This window comes from Pseudoliparis swirei, chromosome 4 (assembly GCF_029220125.1).
Source record: "Pseudoliparis swirei isolate HS2019 ecotype Mariana Trench chromosome 4, NWPU_hadal_v1, whole genome shotgun sequence".
Classification (NCBI taxonomy): Eukaryota; Metazoa; Chordata; class Actinopteri; order Perciformes; family Liparidae; genus Pseudoliparis; species Pseudoliparis swirei.
Window position 1 is genome coordinate 4,999,205 of NC_079391.1, and position 19,038 is coordinate 5,018,242.

Here is a 19,038-nt window from a genome sequence, read left to right on the forward strand (position 1 = left end):
CACTCACTCACACGTTCACTCACACACTCACTCACACACACGCACACACCCACCCACACACCCTTACTCACACAATCACACATTCACACTCACTCTCTCACTCTCACACACACACACACACATACACACTAAGTGTGTTATTGCATTTTGCCCCACAGACTGATTCAGCCTCATTATTGCTTTTCAGTTAAATTTATTTTTGGGAAATCCTAAATAGAGCTCGTTATAATTCATTTAATCATGGAAGTGTGAAAGTAGAAATATTCTCTCCATCATGTTCTTCTTACCGTGCGCAAACTTGACTTCATAGGCAAGAATATGAGGCTTGCAGATTATTTGAAAACCCTTAATTGAAAGCTCTTGATTGAAATGTCGTGCTGACGATAAACGACACTGGGGTCAGATTGGATGACATTTTATAAATACTTGCATTTTTTGGGGGGGAGAGTTATTTAATAAGGGACAGTGCACATTAATAACAACATTTCAGTAAATGTGCCAGAGTTAGCCAAGAGGCTATTTTTCATCTGTAGTCCCAAAATGTAGGATGTAGGATGTGCTCACCAGACTTCCTGTCCCACACACACACCAACGCACCCTCCAGCCCCAGAGCCACGAACCGGCTGCACCTGCTGACCGCCGAGCAGAGGATCGTCTTTGCATTGGGCCACAACACATCTGGCACGGGTTCCACATCTGTGTCAGAAAGGGTCAGAACCGGAGAAGTTTGCGTGTTACCTCGTACAAAGAACAAAAGCACAGTGGATGACAACTTGTAACCGCAGCCGTCGAGCAGATAGCGGCGTGCCTGTTTTGTTTTTCGGTGCTTTGTGCAGCGAATACTGAAGAAGGTTCTGGCTGCCGCTCCACCACACGCTGACGGCAACCGGCCCTCCCGCTGAGAACGGATCACAGATGAAACGGGGTATGAATAAGCTGGCAACTAAACTTTTAGGCAAATATTTTATTCAAAAAGGCTCTCAAAGAGAAGCGGATCGCAGGAAAAGCACTAAGTCAAGACTCGAATCACAGATACTGGAGGAAAAGAAGCTGCCCCTCCCCCCTCCAATGCAAACCTGGCTTTGCTTTACTGCCACCGGGAAACGGGCCACAAGGCCAAAGGAAGTGCTGCGTGCAACGTCTGAAAAAGATTCCATGAAACTGATCTGAGACCAGAAGGTTTAGAGCATCTGTATTTACATCATTCACATGATTCACAAGGCAATTATAATTAACAGCACCATTTGTTTTTTTTTGGGATGGAGTCAGGGGGTCCGAAGCCCAAGGTTTAAAAATACATTCATGCAAAAAGTATTATTATTCCGTCAAGGACCATGTGATGATTAAATGTATTAAATCCACGACGGGTCAAAGCAGCTTCGCGGTGACATGCCGGATGTGTTTGAGTAGACTTCATCCTACGGTGGGCTTTCACTCTTTTCCTTCGTGTTTCCTGCATCTCGGTCGACTTCCTGAGCCGAGAGGCGTGAGAACCAATCCGTCGTCCTGAACAGCTCGAGTGGACCATCCAGCGGGCCTGAAGGAGGGCAGAAACACACCGGGTATGGATTATTCACTGCAATGTGAGCTCGTGTTTTTTGTAAAAACCTAAAAAAACATTAAAAAACAGTCGTTAAAACAAGAGAGATACAGTTTGTAATTGGATTTTTAGACACACTATAATTGTTAACACTGTTTGCTGATAAAAATTACACCTGCTGGATTTTTGGGTGGCTTGATTTTAATCACAACTGCAACCGGAGACCATTTCATATCCACGTCTTCAGATGAGTTTGGGTCCTGAGGATGAAACAAAACAAATTCCAACTGCCTGAAGCTGACCGTGTAATGTAATATTGTTGGCAGCAGTTGTATTTAAAAATCTATAATAACAGTAAAAAAAGGAGGGGGACCTGAATTTATATCTATTGTGCTACATGTGCACAAAGATCACAATTGTAAAAAGACAGCCACTCTGGTTGCATTTGGCAAATGTATGACCATAAAGTGTAACTGTTGCCAGATTTAACGCCCAATAAACAGTCATCTTTAAACCAGCCTCCCAGTGCACTACCTGCTTCTGTGCCGTCTCCATCTCTTTGAGCCACGCTTCTGAGGGCAAGTGGAACACCTCGAGCCAAGCGGCGCCGTTACCTGACGGACAGGTACACAACTCGTCGCGTGAATATTTGAACGTGAAATCTTTAATTAAAAATTGTAAATTACAAACAGGAAGTGAAGTCCTCGCTTACAGCTGATTGACGCAGCTGCATAATCTCCCCCTTCAGACAGTTCAAATGTCAAGCAAATGCTCCTTTTGTTGATATTTTCCTGGTGATGAGAGAAGAAAAAGAAAGCTAAAACAGTTATTTTAATATTTATTTTTATATTATTTTAATTTTTTAATTTTAATTTTAATATTTTATATTTGTTCAATTCCTAAAAGTATTAGATTAATAAAAAAAAAAATAAGTACATCCTATAAATATACACATCATTTTGCAAACCATAACAAAAAAAGAAGAACAAATGCTCTGTAGGTATACCCTTGTATATATATATATACAAGGGTATACCTACAGAGCATTTTTTTCTATATATATATTATATATATATAGAGTATTAAGAAAATATACATAATTATAATAAGTAATGTAATATCATACAATTAAGTAATTGCAAATGAAAAAGTATAATAAAATCTACTTAGTCAATTCATAACTCTAAACGATAGATTTTACTTAATAATTTCATAACATTGAAATTCCTGTTTGTGAAAAAGTTAAGTAGACTTTACTTAATTAGCTAAATAAATATGAGTTATGTTTAAGCATAATTAAGTAACAATTACTGAGTATATTCATGGTTATTTAGTCTAAAATTAAGTATGTTATACTTCACACTGTCTAGTAGGATTTACTTAATCCTTCAACAGTAAAAGTTACTTAATTAGTGTTAGTGCAAATTGTTACGAGGATTTTATTAAGTAAATCCTACAAGTTATTTCTTTGAGTGTATCAAGAAATAAGATTTATATACACACCATGGTGTTAATAACGCTAAGGGGGTGAATCGCTTCACGGTGATATGCAAAGACTCGGGCAACACCTGCAGGGAAAGATGAGAGCAGCTGATACAGCGTACAGCCAGGTGTTATCGCCTCAGTCACATTTCATGTCTCTAGAATAAAACAATTCAAGCGTAAATCTGCATATGTTAATTTGTTGATGCAGAGGCGCGCTACACCCACCCATGTCGTCGACGGCGCCGAGCATGTAGGCGCTCTCGCCCATCGCGGTCATCTGGATGGAGGTGACTTCCAGGGCGTCCTGCTTCCACTCTGCAGCGCAGAGCAGAGAAGATGCGCTCCACACGGACAACCCGAGGGCGTGACCCAGGCCCAGGTACCTGCCGTCCTCCGAGCACGCCAGGCAGTTGGTGCTCACTGGAAGCTGACAGATTCCTCACGTTTTTTTATTTAATCACTTTATTATCACCATGAATAAAAAAAGAGGAAAAAAAGCCCTTGTGTCATGCAAAGTGCCTTTTGGATATATTTGTGGGCTCCATAAATAGCCGTGACTGTATTTATTAATAAATACAAAGTTTAACAAGCATTTATGCAAGATGGTTTGTGAAATATTTGCAGTTTTAACATCACATGTCAGAGATATCTTGTACCTGTGTGGCAGCGGATGGATTCAGACTAGTTGTTTTCTCTGTTTCGCAGGCTGCTTTCATTTCTGAGTCCGGGGGTGTACCTTCTCTTGTGTACATGGACATCCTCTATGAATAATGCAAAAACATGTCAGTCAAACATGTTTTTCTTCGGTAACCTGATGCATTTTTTATATATGTGCAAGATATAAAGGAAATCTACAGGAAATCTCTTTAATACACCCATTATGTTGTGTCTCACCATGCAGACATACATGCTGTGGTGCAATAAGTACTTTAATCCTTTATTACTAGTTCCACATATACAAAATACCATCACAATGGACAAAGTAATTATTGGTATTAATTTACAGTTATTATTATGTTAAAAGCAACAAAAAAACCTCATTGTGTATGGTACTTCTGAAAAAAATCAACACTGTATGAAACAAATATGATCGTTATATTTGTTGAATATATAATTAGATAATGACCAAATTAAATGACGTCAGTTGTCAGTATCCGGCTGAGAAAGAGAGGCACGTGATCTTCTCCCGTTAACCGTTAACATTAACGTGGCAGCACAAACGGAAGTAAAGAAGAGCTCACAGTGACTTATGGTTCGCTGTGAAATGTCCTTTAAATGTCTTTTAAATGTATTTTAAATGTCTCCCGTTGGTGGGAGCCAGCGTCTTACCTCCGTGTCCCTCCAGCCAGCTGCTGCTAACCGCGGTCGTCATGTCAACCGGTCGTCAGGACAACCTGTCGTAAAGCAAGGCCAACTGCTGCCCAGAGAAACACCTCCAGCGACATTGTAAAAAATGTATTTGACGGTTCAGGTATTATTTTTTGGTTTACACTATCAGTGCTAAATGTTTTTATTTTTTGTTCCTCCACATAATTGTTTTAGTCTTCTTTACGGCTCACCGGATGCCGCCACGACTAAACCACTTCCGGTATCTGTCCAACATCAGAAGCTTCAATCGTATTCATCTCCCATGATCAGTATGAACAATTTAAAAAAGGTATTAAAAAAAAAATAATAATAATAAGGAGCTCTGTAGAATAAACAGTGAGGAACATGTGCAACGTAACTTATTGTTATATTAATGGTTGATGGGAATATTGCTGTTGAATAATGAAAAAAACCCATTAATAAGAATAATTTCTGTCTGGGTTGCAAACAAAATTATAATATAAATATCTTATAAAATATTGGGTAATAACTTGTAAATGTTGAGTTGCAATGTTTCTAAATAAGCCATCGCGTTTGCAATTATACACAAGTTGCATTATAGATCCTTAGAGATTAATTGAAGAACTAATAAGACCTCGACATCACATGTCAAAAGTTCAGTGTGGTTTAATACATTATGCATAAAATGTTTCTGAAGTAATTATATACAATTTATTACCATTAATAAAAAGGTACATTATTTGAAAGCAGTACCATTTAATGTAGTGTTGAGTCTTATGAAATACTGCATGTTTTTGTGTGTGCCTTCAATCATTTCTGGGATTTCATCATCCCATGAGCCATTATATCTCGTTTCAGACACCTAATCAATAAACCAGCAAATGCGTCAAAAACATCACAGTGCAGTCGATTTTCAGACGACTGCGCGACGTTGCGATTAAAGAAAACATTAATTATAATATCAATGAATGGCGGAGATTACATGCATCGGAAACATTCAAAGAGAAAGGCTAGGAAACAAAATCACTTTGATGTTTTTATTCACAGGAAAAGGAGGTATACACGTCTGTAAAATGCAGTTCATAAAACATATACTCTTTTCATCAGACTCCTCTGTGACGAACACGAGGCCTTCAGCAGGTACGTAGTACAAAAACAACAAAAAACACCGACTGTGCTGGTGCCTCATAAATAAAATATCTCCAGTCCAAAAAACACTTCATGATTTTTTTTCTTTTTTTTTTCTTGTAGCTTGTGATTAAGACTTGCACAGATAGATACACTTAATGTAATGCTTTTGGAAACAAAATATTCCCTCTTCAAGACCAGTAATTAATTTATCCAACACGCATATCCCACAGATAGGTCTCCATCAAGCTCAATAACCCACAGATAATTATGGTCTTCCAAAATCAACCACTTGATGCCATTATAACCGTCTCCTCTCTGAAAACCTTGTAATAATTCCCACCCACTACATGATTTGAATTGAATATTTTTTACAATGCTTTTTTTGTGTGTGCTTGAAATATATAGTAGAAACTCCCTCTGGAGACGATCGACCAATCAAACTTCTCCATGTGCTCGGAGCTGTCAACAGGAAGTGGTATTCACAATGAAACCACATCTCAATGATGATTTAAAAAAAACAGAGAAGGTTTACAAATGCAACGAAAGAAGGCGCAATGATGTCATAGCCAATCAAACTGTGCATTACACTTCTTTATTTTTTATTTAATTACATTATGAAACGTGTGGGAAAGCCACTGTCGGCATTCATTTGAACAGAGAAATGCCTAAAAACAAGTTTAAATGTTACAGCTAATATAAGGCAGACAACAGATGTGTGTGGATGATGACTTCTTGTTGATATTGGCAGTTTTTTAGATTTTTTTCTATAAAAGTGTAATATTAATAAGGCTTCCATGTCATTTGAATGCGTGATAACATTCTGGACGATTACAATCTGCATGAATATTTTTTTAAATAGTCTGTCTGGGTTAAGTGCAATTAAAAAAAATATATATAATGAATGGGCGATGATAATTAACTGGAAACTGAAGGATTAAAAACCTCAAGTGTTTGACGTAGTACCACAACTCTTTCATGATAATCCCATTCAGGCGACACGGTTACGCAACATGTTGGTAAAAACCTTCTGATCTGCTCACGATCTCCAATCCAGCTACTTGGAACAGCGCTTTGATCTAATGAGACAAACAGCACAGAATAAAGGCAGGTGGCTTATAAATAAATACATCAGTAGTTCTAAAAGGAAGATGAAAAAAGAGAGAGAAAGACACCCAGTGGGTTGGAATACTGTAAACTAGAATTAGGGCCCGATAAACAACGTCATGAATGTCTTTGAGGAGGGAAATCGTCTTTCTTCACATATAGTACAACAGCCATCAAGGCCGACCATGTTGGTCCCTTTACCCGTCACTCAAAAGAAAGGGGAGTGGTGAATAAATACTTTAAAACACAAGTGCATTTGGGAGATAGCATCAACTAAATCTTAAACCATTTTTTCGCTGTATTTTATTATCAAGAATTAGAGAAATCTATATCAGATGAATTCAGGTGGAAAGTACGACCCCCCCTTACTGCTTGTATTGCAAAAACACTTTATACATAACCTACAAATAATTTTTTCTACCATGGAGTAAAATGATTTTTTCTTGTTTCCGATACAAAAATTGTTTTCAATTTTTTTCTTTTAAAGGTTTTTTTTATTAAAAATCAAGTTTCAGTATCCTGAAACGGCTTTAAACTTTTTTTTGCTTCCAGAAAACCCCGCCTGAAACATTTAAGGGTTCAAGTCGAATTATCTCACAACGTTTATATAATAAGACCTGAAATAAAATTATTTTTTGTTGTTGTTGCACTGGGCCGCTTCAAATCGAATGAATGAGACAACTTTGATATGGAATTTAAAATGTCTTTCAATCTATTAAAAAAAATGGACAGGAGAACACTGCCTCGGGCAATGTTTGACAACAAACGTCAAAAACAAAGTCAATTAAAGTCATATTTGCTTTCCCTCTTACATATTTCCATTAAAATGGCCGACACTGACACTGGTTTGAACAACCTGGGCAAAAAACAAACATTCGGGCGATTTTAAAGAGCGTTCCATAAAAAGCAATCTGATAAAAAAAAGAGGGAGAGCCGATGCTATGAAGAAGCCCGAGAGACGTCGTAGTCCATGATCAGCTGTTTGATGGAGGACAGTTTCTCGTGGAGGTATTCGCAGCGTTTCTTCTCTTCCCGGTAGCCTGGGAACTTCTACGAAGTGAAGAGAGAGTGTCAACAACAACAACAACAAAAAAGTCTGTCACAGTTAGTATATAGACTAGAACAGGGGTCAGGAACCTTTTTGACTGGTAGAGCCATAAAAGCCAAATATTTCTAAATATATTTCATTGAAAGCCATATAGTATTTTTAACATATAATAAATATGTCTTGCTTTTAATGAGACTTCTGGTGGTGCATGATGCTACGGGGGTGGGGGGGGGGGGGGGGGGGCAGGTGAGCTCTGTGGCGCGCGAGACGGGAGTAGTGGTCCTTTTCCTAAGACAGAAATGACATGCTGCTGTGTGGAGATGATCAATAACAGACGTTTAGTTTAATAAAAGAATAAAGACGTCTTTAAGAAAAGGACCTTAAATTACTTCTGCTGTAATCTGGCGCGATAGAGAAAATTACAGGGGGGCGAGCGGAGATTTTTTTTTTTTCAACTCAAAATTGTCTGGGAGCCATATGCCGTCACCGGAAGAGCCATAGGTTCCCGACCCCTGGACTAGAGGATATAGAATATCTTCACTGATGAGGTTAGAGGTGTAAACGTGTGGAGCAATTGCAGAATATATGTGAAGACAGTTGTTGAGTTTCCATCTTGTGATGGGATCACACCAAATTGGACCAGAAGAGTCCAGAAGGGGCGGGGCTTATAGCCCCTTACCTCACTTCACGGGCTACCAGGTGTGAGCATGAAACAAATCCAACAAAATAAACCATCTAAATGTTTGACCTACCTTTCGATACTTGTTGTACTTTTCAAGTATTTGTTCTTCCATTATCTAAATGATCCAAAAAAACACAGTTGGGTTATTTACCAAATATTAATTGCGTTGCATAAAACGATACTGTTGAAACGATAGCATTGCATCAGATCAGACCTGGTTGTAAATATGTACCTTATATTGTCGTGTGCCGGGGGGCAAGCTTTTCATTTTGGAGCCCAGCTGCACAAACATGTGAGTTATGGTGGCGATCCTGGAGTGGAGGTCTTTGTATTCGTCATACTCTGCACAGAAGTCCTCCTGGTACCGCCCACGTTGCTCCAAACTCATGATGGCGCCATATGTTCTATAAGGAGACACACGGACCACAACTATAACTATACTGTTTATGTAGTACCTCTTTGAGACACACGGTGGCAGCATTGAGACACAGATATGCTGTGCGCTGATAAGTCTCACACTAACATACTATTTAGTTTGCCAGAAGATTCAGTACTCTCATATCATAATAATAATAATAATAATAATACATTTAATTATTTAGCACCTTTTAAAGGTACTCAAAGACACTTTACATGTTACATTCATACACATACGGGGAGCAATTCAGGGTTAAGTGTCTTGCTCAAGGACAGGGATTGAACCGCCAACCCCCTGATAGAAATACATACTTTAACCACTGACGCACAGTCACCCCAAATATGTGCAAAAGGGTCAAAAGTTCAAGGTGCAATTTAATGATGAAGTCCAAATTGAATGCATTTGTATGCTTTATGCAGAAGTGTGTTTAAAGAAAAGCAAAAGTACGTGATTTGGAATGCTGCCAAATATAAAGATAAAAGGAGTGCACTCGTATTTCATCACTGGACACAACCGTTTATTGAATGTTTCAGTAGAAACGGTTATGCATATCCACAAGTGCAATAAACACAGGCCCTCTGCTATTGCGCAACAACACCAACCACTGTAAACTCTGGATTATAATTGCTCTTGTGAATGGAGAGAAAAATAATTTCAAAAACAGTGAAAACTGGAACTTGTTACGACGCATTGGGGAGCACAACAAAATTATAACCAAAAAAAAACATGTTTACACTCACTTCACATAATCGGGCTTCTCCTCAGAGGCCTCAGCATTCGTGATGTCGGGATCTGGAATGAAAGCACAGGATAACGAGCTCAGGTCGAGTCATTGTCTGTTGGACACTTTGTCATCATCTGAATGTTAAGCAATCGTATTTTTGTTTTTGCAAAACGCAGCATTAAGAGTGTGTGTGTGTGTGTGTGTGTGTGTGTGTGTGTGTGTCCGCCTCTAAGAGCTTGTGGGTATCAGGAGACCCGACAGCTTAGAGACGCAAAGCACTGGTCGGGCTGTTGTTGAGTCAATCATCCACATAACACACGGCGGACCCAAGAGAACGGACTTAAGGGAGCCGGCACAGTCATGCTCATGAGATTATGTTTCATAAATGAACCCGAGGGCTCCGTCAGAGACCCAACACACAACTGGTCATCAGCTGTGTGGGTAACATGTTATTTTGTCGGCAAGTATAGGAGGAGAGTAAACAGTGTGTTTTGGAGATGAGGCCATATAACAGATGTGATATTCAGATAGTCAGAGATTGTGGATCATTCCTATTATGAACTATTCATACACATTCGTTTCATGTGTTTATGTAACTCTGTAATGATTCCTTCTGGTCACATGACGTCTATTCTTCTGTCCATCCTGGAGAGGGATCCCCCTCTGTTGCTCTCCTGAAGGGTTCTTCCCTTTTTTCCCATGTGAATTTTTTTTTTCCTTTCTATTTCATGGGAGTTTTTCCTGATCCGATGTGAAAGGTCAAAGGTCACGGCTGTCTATGTGTACACATTGTAAAGCCCTCTGAGGTAAATTCGGAAATTTGTGATATTGGGCTGTATAAAATAAAATGAATTAAATCGAAGCAATGGAGTAATACGTCTCCGAACTCCAAGAGTTGATCGTGAAATATGAAGTGTGGTTGAAATCCCTCAACAAGCCTCTTCATCGCGACTTTGGCTCTCAGGACCTCATCGAACGGTGTTCACGCTAACATGTTTTGGGAGTTTATATGATAAGGCACAGTAAACATTATTAAAAACATGTCTGTGCCAGATCTATTAGCCAAGAGGCTATTTTTTCACCTAAAAACATAAGATTACAATGTGTGTAAAATATTTAGGCTTTCCAAAGGGTGCGCAAACAATTAATAGTGAGAATAGTGAATATACTCTTAGACGTCGTCAAGTACGAACAAGACATGCAACGAGAAGAGACACACAAAACAGACAAAGCAAATAAAATAAGGGAGAACTCTGTTAAAATGGACAGAATAAAAACATCATGTCAGAGACACAGAACATAAAAGCATGCAGAGTAAATGAAATATAGACACAAAGTAAGGTGCCATCTGGAACCGAAAACGGTTCTTCGGAGTGATGCCATAGATTATAGAAGAACCATTTTTGGTTCCACCATTCAAACCAGGGTTCTTTAAAGAACCTATAAAGGTGTCTCAAAAGAAAGAAAGGTTCTTCAGTAGGTGATGGTTCTTAGTAGAACCATTTAAGAACCCTTATGTTTCTGTGTGTCTAAACCAGACACAGCCAAACAACAACAAAAGACATACATGCAGGTCGAGTGAATGGTCGACCAGCAAATTCAAACATCAAGAATCAGTCAAATAAAAAATAAAAAAGGGGGCTTACTGTCAAGTTTGTCGAGGCTCCGCTTGAGGTCGGGACTCGTCTCGAACCATTCGCTGCCCTTGTTGTCTTTTAACCTCTCCCGCTCCTTGTCTTTGTGCTTTTTGGATTTCTTCTTCCTGTGCTGACTGATGGCGAGCTGCTGCTGCTGGCGAGCGCAGTCGGGGGCCCCCCGAGGGGTCTGGTCGCTGCTTCCTTTGGGCTCTTGGTCTCCGCTCTCCGAGACGGGTGCGTCGGAGGCGCCGGACAGTTTGTGCGTCACGGGAAAGCCGACGTGGCCGACGTGGCCCCCGTGGCCCCCGTGGCCCCCCGGCGAGCCGCTTTGGTTACTCGTCCGTTGGAACTCAGTCTTTGTGTGGAAGCTGGCGTTGAGCGTCGGGGCCGCGATGTCGTCGTGTCCTTTGTGGTCCGGCGGGCCGTTGACTCCGGGCTGCTGTTGCAACCTCTGGTCCGCACATCTCTGTCTCTTGACGGTCAGCCTGTCCAGTGAGTCGAAAGGCACGGGACGTTTCTTTGAAGGATAAAAAAAAAAAAGACAAACATAAACATAAATATCTTTTTATTATTTCTTTATAAGACCACAGAATCAACCCCCGCTACCACTTAGCTTGTGGAGCTGATGTGAAAATATTTCCAAAATACCATTTAGAGCCTTTACCTGTACGGTGTATAAGTCATCAGTCTATAACATATACTTATTTACATATATATAGATATATATATATACTGTATGTATATGTATATATATATATATATATATACATATATATACACTGTATATATATACACATATATCCATATATATATACATATACTGTATATTTATATATATATACATATACATATATCTGACAATTATATACATGGCTACACACATCAATATTGCATCAGTCTGTCGGACGAAAGCGTTGGTGTGTAACGCCAAGGTGAGGCCGGTCAGAGAGAGACTTATTGATATGATGTTTCTGTTGAAAAACAATTTTAAAAACTGATTGGTCACTTTCACACGTTTAAATATTAATAACTATAATGTCCATTTACCACCGCAGTGTTTTTTGCTGTGCTGTGATGCAGCGCCGTTTCCTCCGAGGTCTTCGGTGTCGACACATTTTCTGAAAGATTCTTCGATTGGTGGCCGATGAGCGGCTGCAACTTCCTGTCAAACAGGAAGAAAGACCAAAAGACAAAAGACAATTCACAGGTGAGACAAAAAAAAGATTACACTTTTCTTGGTTTCTTATTGTCGATTAACACTTTTAGAAAAGTGTGGATGAAGATGTGGAGAAGAAAGGGAAAGAGATTTTACACTTCCGAGATATATCGTCTAAGTGAAGAGCCACACCTTCAAAATAAAATTAGGTCGAGAGTGTCAGGTATTTAATTTAATTAGAGGCCCGTTGACCCACCTGGCCAGCAGCCTGCTGATCTGCTGCCTCTCCTCCTCGCTGTACCCGGGCCAGTCCCTCTGCACATGCTTGTAGAAGTCGTCCCTCAGCAGGTAGCTGCTGTCTTTGGGATTCACTTTGGCCACCTGAAATAATAAAAAAACACCCCGTAAGATTTTACTTCTCACTCCCATTAAAGTATTTAATTTCTTAATGCAATTTTTCAATCTATTGCTTTGATGTAATATTAGATTATGTAAATGAATGTCCTAGAATTTATGGCGAGTCCCCCCGAGAAAATTTTTTTGTTTTTGTTTTGACGGTCCGTGTAAAAATAACAATATCGTAATATTCCAGCTTTTATTTTTTTAACCACCACATTTGGGCTAGATCCAAACTTGCGTTATCAGGATAAATCAACCACCGCATTTATAGAAACTGTAATTATTCAATACCTAAGATATTACGAGGAACATTCATTTTGTGTTGAATTTGGCGCCCCCTGTGTGGAGAAAAGCGATAATGTTTGCGAGCGCCAGAATCTCTCTGGAATAAAAAGCATTTTTTACTGCAGCGGGGTCCGACAGTCGGCCCTCGGCTCAGTCCTGGTTCTCTGGTGCCTCCCTTCAACGGGCCCAGCAATATGGCGCCTTATTTGTAATAAGCGAGTAAAATATTAACACTCGTCACTAACTACGATTCCTGGATGTGCGGAAAGTTGCACGTTCAACACTCTTGAAAACAAATAATATATATAATAATTTCTGAGATTCTGTTCCAAACTTAGAGTCTGGGGCTTTAACCTCCTCTCTAATCTCATCAGACCGACTTTCTCCAGGACGTTTATCTTTGAGGCTCCGCCCCTCGGCAAACACAAGCTCTGCAGAGACAATTACAGCATCGACCTAATTACACACATGCACGGACACGAAAACCACATGCAGGGCGCACACATCAACAAGCACAGGGGCAGTGGATACAGAGATGGGGGGAGGGGGGGGAGAGAGAGAGACAGAGAGAGACAGAGAGAAAGAGACAGAGAGAGGGAGAGGGAGAGAGAGAGAGAGAAAGAGAGAGACATAGAAATAGACAGAGAGAGGGAGAGAGAGACAGAGACAGAGACATTAAATACAGAGACGGGGGGGGAGAGGGAGAGAAATAGACAGAGAGAGGGAGCGTGAGAGGGAGAGAGAGACAGAGAGAGACACACACACACACACACATACACAGAGGCACACACACACATACAGAGACACACATACACAGAGAAAAACACACATATAGACACAGAGAGAGAGACACACACACACACACAGAAAGAGACACACACACACATACACAGAGAGAGAGACACGCACACACACTTACACAAAGAGAGAAAGAGAGAGACACACACACAGAGGAAGAGAGACACACACACACATACACAGAGAGACACACATACAAATATACAGAGAGAGAAAGACACACACACACACACACATACTCAAAGACACACCCACCCACACACACACACACTTAGATCTCAAGTTTTTATTAAAGCACAGCTGGCAAACTTTCGCGTTCATTTTCTTTTCTTGTTGGACGTCTGTTTCTCGGCGTTGACGGTGTTTTTTACGACGTGTCGGTGGCGTCCGTAAAGCTGTCGTCTTTATTCACATCAGATGGGCCGGCGGTGTGAAAACGTTTAGTTCAACACGAGGAAACAGTGTCCACACGGTTTGGATCCTGGACGTAAAAATGGACCAAACAAACAAACAAACAAACATCACGCCGTACCTCCTCCAGCGTGGCGCCCAGCTCGGCCTTGTCCCTCGGCCCGGCTCTCTCTCTCTCCAGCCACAGCAGCAGCTCCGGCTTCCTGTAGGGCTTGAGAGCGAGGAGGTGCACGATGCGCTCCCGCAAGGGCTTCTGGGTCGGCGCGGCCATCTTCTTGTTGTTGTTGTTGTTGTTGTTGTTGTTGTTGGTGGCCGACTGCTTATGGAAGCTGCCGTCTGATGCAGACGGCGGGGCCGGCCTCTTGTGGAGTTTGACACATTTAGCTGAAAGCAAAAAGGAACGGTGGAGAGAGAGAACACGATGAACGAGAGGCTCGTCCGTCATTATTGTGGCGATTAAGTTGCATTAAGTTTAAAACGTTGTTTGTCGCGGTGATTTTTGTATCCAAAACAATTCCTCATGTTCAAATGTGTCTCAGTGACTCACTCTAATCGTAGGAATTTCCAGATATTTAGAGTTTAAACTCGAGCTGATGAGAAGTGATCCGTGAGCCCCGAGTGAGGAAACGGGACGCCAGCGAAATGTGTAAACAACATTTTTACATCGGAGGTCAAACAACAAGAAGACGGTTGGATTCTCACCGTTGCTCTTGAAGCGTTGGCAGTGAACTCTCTGGTCTGAACAACTGATGACGGCTCCATTTAATACTTTCATTATTAATTAATAATTATAATAATATAACCTTTAACCAGCTCACATGAACATGTAGACCTGCAGCTATTTGTCATCAGATGTAAACACCACATTGATCATTGTTTACGTCTCTCTCCCTCACACTCCCTCTCTCCTTCCCTCTCCCTCCCTCTCTCTCTCCCTCCCTCCCCCCTTCCTCCATCTCTCCCTCACACTCCCTCTCTCCTTCTCTCTCCCTCCCTCTCTCTCTCTCCCTCACACTCCCTCTCTCCCTCCCCCTTCCTCCCTCTCTCCCTCCATCCCTCCCCATCCCATGACAGGTTAACCTGCTCGTTGAAGGTCATCGTCGGGGCAACGCTACAGGAAAAATAACTCTTTTCCTTTTCCTGCCAAGTGAAACCAACACAACCATGACGACGGCCATTAATCCTGATAAATCAAGACACGGTATGAGTGAAACTCGTGGTGAGGGACGCATGCAGCGTGTGTTCTGGCACGGCCGAGAACATGCAGTGTTCATGAGCATCTCCTCGGTCATGAACTGTTCCCCCTCCGGCCACACGGGCTGCATCGGTCATCTCCTCCCGATGTTACACAACGGCCACCGTCTGAATTTGGTCTCTACCACCCAGAGTTTTAATCTTCCCCGGAGCTCCAGACTCAAGCCAAGAAGCTTCATTATGTAACAATTGCCAAGGAAAGAAGGAAAGTATCTTCCCAGTTCATGTTTCCTCTCATACCATTCATATGTTGGACGGTATCATTAAGTTCTAGGACATCGTGAAACCTCGAGGTAACTTGTTTTGAAAAGTGAGACCTTTCTATGTCATCATTAAGTTGTTGCAGAAAATAAATAAAACTAGTTAAAGCCCCATGGAGCTCACGGTTCATCTTCGGAGGCCATATTTTAGAGGCCCCCCCCCCCGTCAAACTCTCTCTCCCTCTCTCTCCCTCCTTCTCCCCCTCTCGCTCACTCCCCCTCTCTCTCTCCTTCTCCCCCTCTCACTCCCTCCCTCTATCCCTCTCTCTCCCCTCTCACCCTCTATCTCCCTCACCCTCTCTCCCTCTATCCCTCTCTCACCCTCTCTCCCTCCCTCTATCCCTCTCTCCCTCTCTCCCTCTCTCACCCTCTCCCTCCCTCTATCCCTCTCTCTCCCTCTCCCTCTCTCTATCCCTCTCCCTCTCCTCTCTCCCTCTCCTCCTCCCTCACCCTCTCCCCTCCTCTCTCCCTCTCTCTCCCTCTCCCTCTCCTCTCTCCCTCTCCTCTCTCTCCTCCTCTCCCTCTCCTCCCTCCTCCTCTCCTCCTCTCCTCTCTCTCTCCCCCTCCCTCTATCCCTCTCTCTCTCCTCTCTCTCCTCTCTCTCTCCCTCTCACCTCTCTCTCTCCCTCTCACTCCCTCTCTCCTTCTCCCTCCCCCTCCCTCTCTCTCCCTCTCCCCCTCCCTCTCTCACCCTCTCTCCTCCCTCTCTCCTCCCTCTCCCCTCTCCCTCCTCTCACCTCTCTCACCCTCTCCTCTCTCCCTCTCTCCCTCCCTCTCCCTCTCCCTCTCCCTCCCTCTCACCCTCTCTCTCCCCTCTCCCCCTCTCTCCCCCTCTATCCCTCCCTCTCACCCTCTCTCTCCCTCCCTCTTTCTCCCCCTCTCACCCTCTCTCTCCCTCCCTCTCCCCCTCTCACCCTCTCTCCCTCCCTCTCACCCTCCCTCTCTCCCTCTCACCCTCTCTCCCTCCCTCTCACCCTCTCTTTCTAGATCAAACTACATTTCTCAACAGCAGACACCGAGAATAAATCAGTTTTTTAATCTTTGATTTGACCTTCCACCTCTGATGAAATGATGGTTAAAAACAGAGGCTGACTTTGACCAAAACAAAAGTTACATGTGACCCAAACACTCTTGATGTCGAGGTGAGACTAACTAGGGCTGAGCAGGCACACATCATACAACATCGATAAAAAGAGGGAGAGCTAGAGCTTATTTCTACAACCTAAAAATGCGGCCTGCACATCTGGTTCCATTACGCATCAAAATAGGAAAAGATCTGGTTTCCAGCTTTGAAAGCAACGAGCACAGCATTGTCTCATGTGAGGCACGTAGTCCCATTTGCTTTTATTGGCGCTATTAGATTTCTATTTTTTATGACGACATTGAATCCCTCTCCCCGAGCTCACATTTCATTTCATTTGCTCTGCACTCATACACACACTTTGCTTTTTGCACTCTGTCTATATTTAATATTTTTGTATTTGATTTGTCAGTGTTGTTGTGTGTTGTGTATGCATGTGTGTTGTATATTTACATATATATTTTGTTTTGTATTTTACTTTTATTTTACTTGTATACTTCTATATCTTTCATCCCTGTTTCTTATATTTTGTGTTTTGTTTTTTATTCTTGTGTGTTGCTGCTACTGTCACGACAAATTTCCCCTTGGGGATTAATAAAGTATATATCTATCTATCTATCTCAACGCGTTTTTTGCCCCCCCCCCCCCCCCCCCCCCCCATTAAAACCTGCAGATGCATCATCCCCACGAGTGTTTCTCCTCTCCTCCTCAGACACCCTCCTCCGGTCTACATTCTCACTCGGATGCGTGGCTCCGGGTTTGATCTCGATGGCGGAGCGGCTCCAGCTGTCCTTCTCCACCCGAGACATCCTCTCGCGGGTCATCTGGTACGAGTCGTCGGTGGCGCACACCGTGATCTTGTCCTGGATGATGCCTTGACCTTCCAGCTGCTCGCGGCCGTCACTGCGAAAAAAACAGACGCGGAGAGACGAAAGAGTGAAGACGAGGGACCCAGAAGCAACATGGACGCCATGCAACATGAAGTGTCTCTGTGTGGCGAGAGCTGGCTCAGACGGGTCTCTGGTTACTGCGTGTTAAGTCACACACTAGATATAGCTATATGAGAGAAAGCCACATATCCTGGTTCGAGCCTGTGGGAAACCACCATAATTAGCTTGGCTCCTGCAAAACAAAGATCGTCTTTGGCAATAAAGTAAAAATAGAAGCTGGTCTGCGTTAATGCAATAAATCAAGGATTTACTGTGATGCAAAGAGACGTTTTTCCCCTTTATTCATAACACTCGTTAAAAAAACAGGACCGACGAGTGACGATTTCTCCTCTTTCCCCTCTAAATATCTGAAATGTGAGGGAAAGCGAGAGCAGGATCTCGCTTCCCCTCACGCTGTGACGCTGTTGTTTGTCGTGGCTCCAGATGCCGAGCGGAGCCACGACTCAGAGAGTTCAGCCCACAGTCGGCCATCTGGCAGCAGGAGGCAGCAGCAGAGCATAACTCTGTTTCCAGGAACATCCACTCCGTAAACAAAGCATCGAAAGGTCTCGGTATTGAGAGGGTCAGCCCAGAAATATACAGGAAATAAAAAAAGAAAAGTGCCCCCCCCCCCATCCTGTGTACAGGAAGTCTCTCTTGATGCCCACAGAGACTAGCGACTTATGAAGATGACAACAAGGTACCGATAGGTAGATCCTTTCAAACACCGTCTGAATATGTTGTGACTGATGGATCTGGAACATTAGCCAATTAAGCAGATGCTTAATTAATTATTTGCCCTTGCAAATATTTATATATTTTGAGCAAACAAATTTTTTTGGAGCTGAATGCTGCGTTCACACCAAAAGCGTTGCAAAAAGCGAGTAGAGCACATAAGCAAAGTCAACGTACAGAGTGGTTGCGATGGATGCCATTTTTGAAAATTCGCCTCAGGTTGAAATATTGAAATTCGCCCGACGCCGAGTTTCTGAAAGCCAATCAGCGTCGAGCTGCTCCTCCGTTGGTGAATCTAACTGCTGCTCTAGTGGAGCTGGAAGAGACAGTTATTCAGACGTAGAGCTGCGTGAGCCTACGGGTGATGTCATGTATAAATATATATTTATATTAATGTTATGAACCCAAACACGAGGGCGTTAGATGTTCAGACGTCTGTGGGACTTCCTCAACAAGTATTAAGCAGAACTAGTGGTGAGTTTTTCCGTGGTGGATGAAGGAGATGATAACTGTTTCCACGGAGTAAAGCCACAGAGATAAGCCCCGCCCCCTCTAAGGCGCGAATAAAGCAAAAAGCCACAAATAGTCAAGCGAGTAAACTGGTGTGAACGCAGCATAGGACGGGATCGTGA

At 42.3% G+C, this 19,038-nt stretch overlaps 2 protein-coding genes across 5 annotated transcripts in view; both read right to left on the reverse strand.

The window, feature by feature from the left end:
- The window catches only part of wdr93 (WD repeat domain 93), an 8,614-nt gene extending 4,242 nt beyond the window's left edge, over window positions 1–4,372 (reverse strand). Inside the window, exons 1-11 of one of the 4 annotated variants that reach the window (XM_056413473.1) lie at window positions 4,355–4,372; window positions 3,682–3,786; window positions 3,251–3,452; window positions 3,044–3,108; window positions 2,253–2,331; window positions 2,075–2,154; window positions 1,716–1,800; window positions 1,423–1,537; window positions 1,077–1,141; window positions 809–898; window positions 598–696 (exon numbers count right to left, since the gene is read on the reverse strand). In XM_056413473.1, the coding sequence (XP_056269448.1) occupies window positions 598–696; window positions 809–898; window positions 1,077–1,141; window positions 1,423–1,537; window positions 1,716–1,800; window positions 2,075–2,154; window positions 2,253–2,331; window positions 3,044–3,108; window positions 3,251–3,452; window positions 3,682–3,783 (982 nt within the window). In that variant the 5' untranslated portion in view covers window positions 3,784–3,786; window positions 4,355–4,372. Of the gene's footprint in view, window positions 1–564; window positions 697–808; window positions 899–1,076; window positions 1,142–1,422; window positions 1,538–1,715; window positions 1,801–2,074; window positions 2,155–2,252; window positions 2,332–3,043; window positions 3,109–3,250; window positions 3,486–3,681; window positions 3,787–4,354 lie in introns of those variants that run through there. The other 3 variants (XM_056413472.1, XM_056413474.1, XM_056413475.1) reach the window with 3 other exon arrangements.
- A 1,005-nt stretch (window positions 4,373–5,377) lies between these two features.
- LOC130193122 (RNA polymerase II elongation factor ELL2-like) overlaps window positions 5,378–19,038 on the reverse strand; it is a 29,751-nt gene continuing 16,090 nt past the window's right edge. Inside the window, exons 4-12 of the mRNA XM_056413471.1 lie at window positions 17,482–17,645; window positions 14,269–14,531; window positions 12,511–12,635; window positions 12,146–12,260; window positions 11,108–11,615; window positions 9,478–9,529; window positions 8,552–8,723; window positions 8,390–8,434; window positions 5,378–7,639 (exon numbers count right to left, since the gene is read on the reverse strand). Coding sequence (XP_056269446.1) covers window positions 7,529–7,639; window positions 8,390–8,434; window positions 8,552–8,723; window positions 9,478–9,529; window positions 11,108–11,615; window positions 12,146–12,260; window positions 12,511–12,635; window positions 14,269–14,531; window positions 17,482–17,645 — 1,555 coding nt within the window. The 3' untranslated portion in view covers window positions 5,378–7,528. The remainder of the gene's footprint in view (window positions 7,640–8,389; window positions 8,435–8,551; window positions 8,724–9,477; window positions 9,530–11,107; window positions 11,616–12,145; window positions 12,261–12,510; window positions 12,636–14,268; window positions 14,532–17,481; window positions 17,646–19,038) is intronic.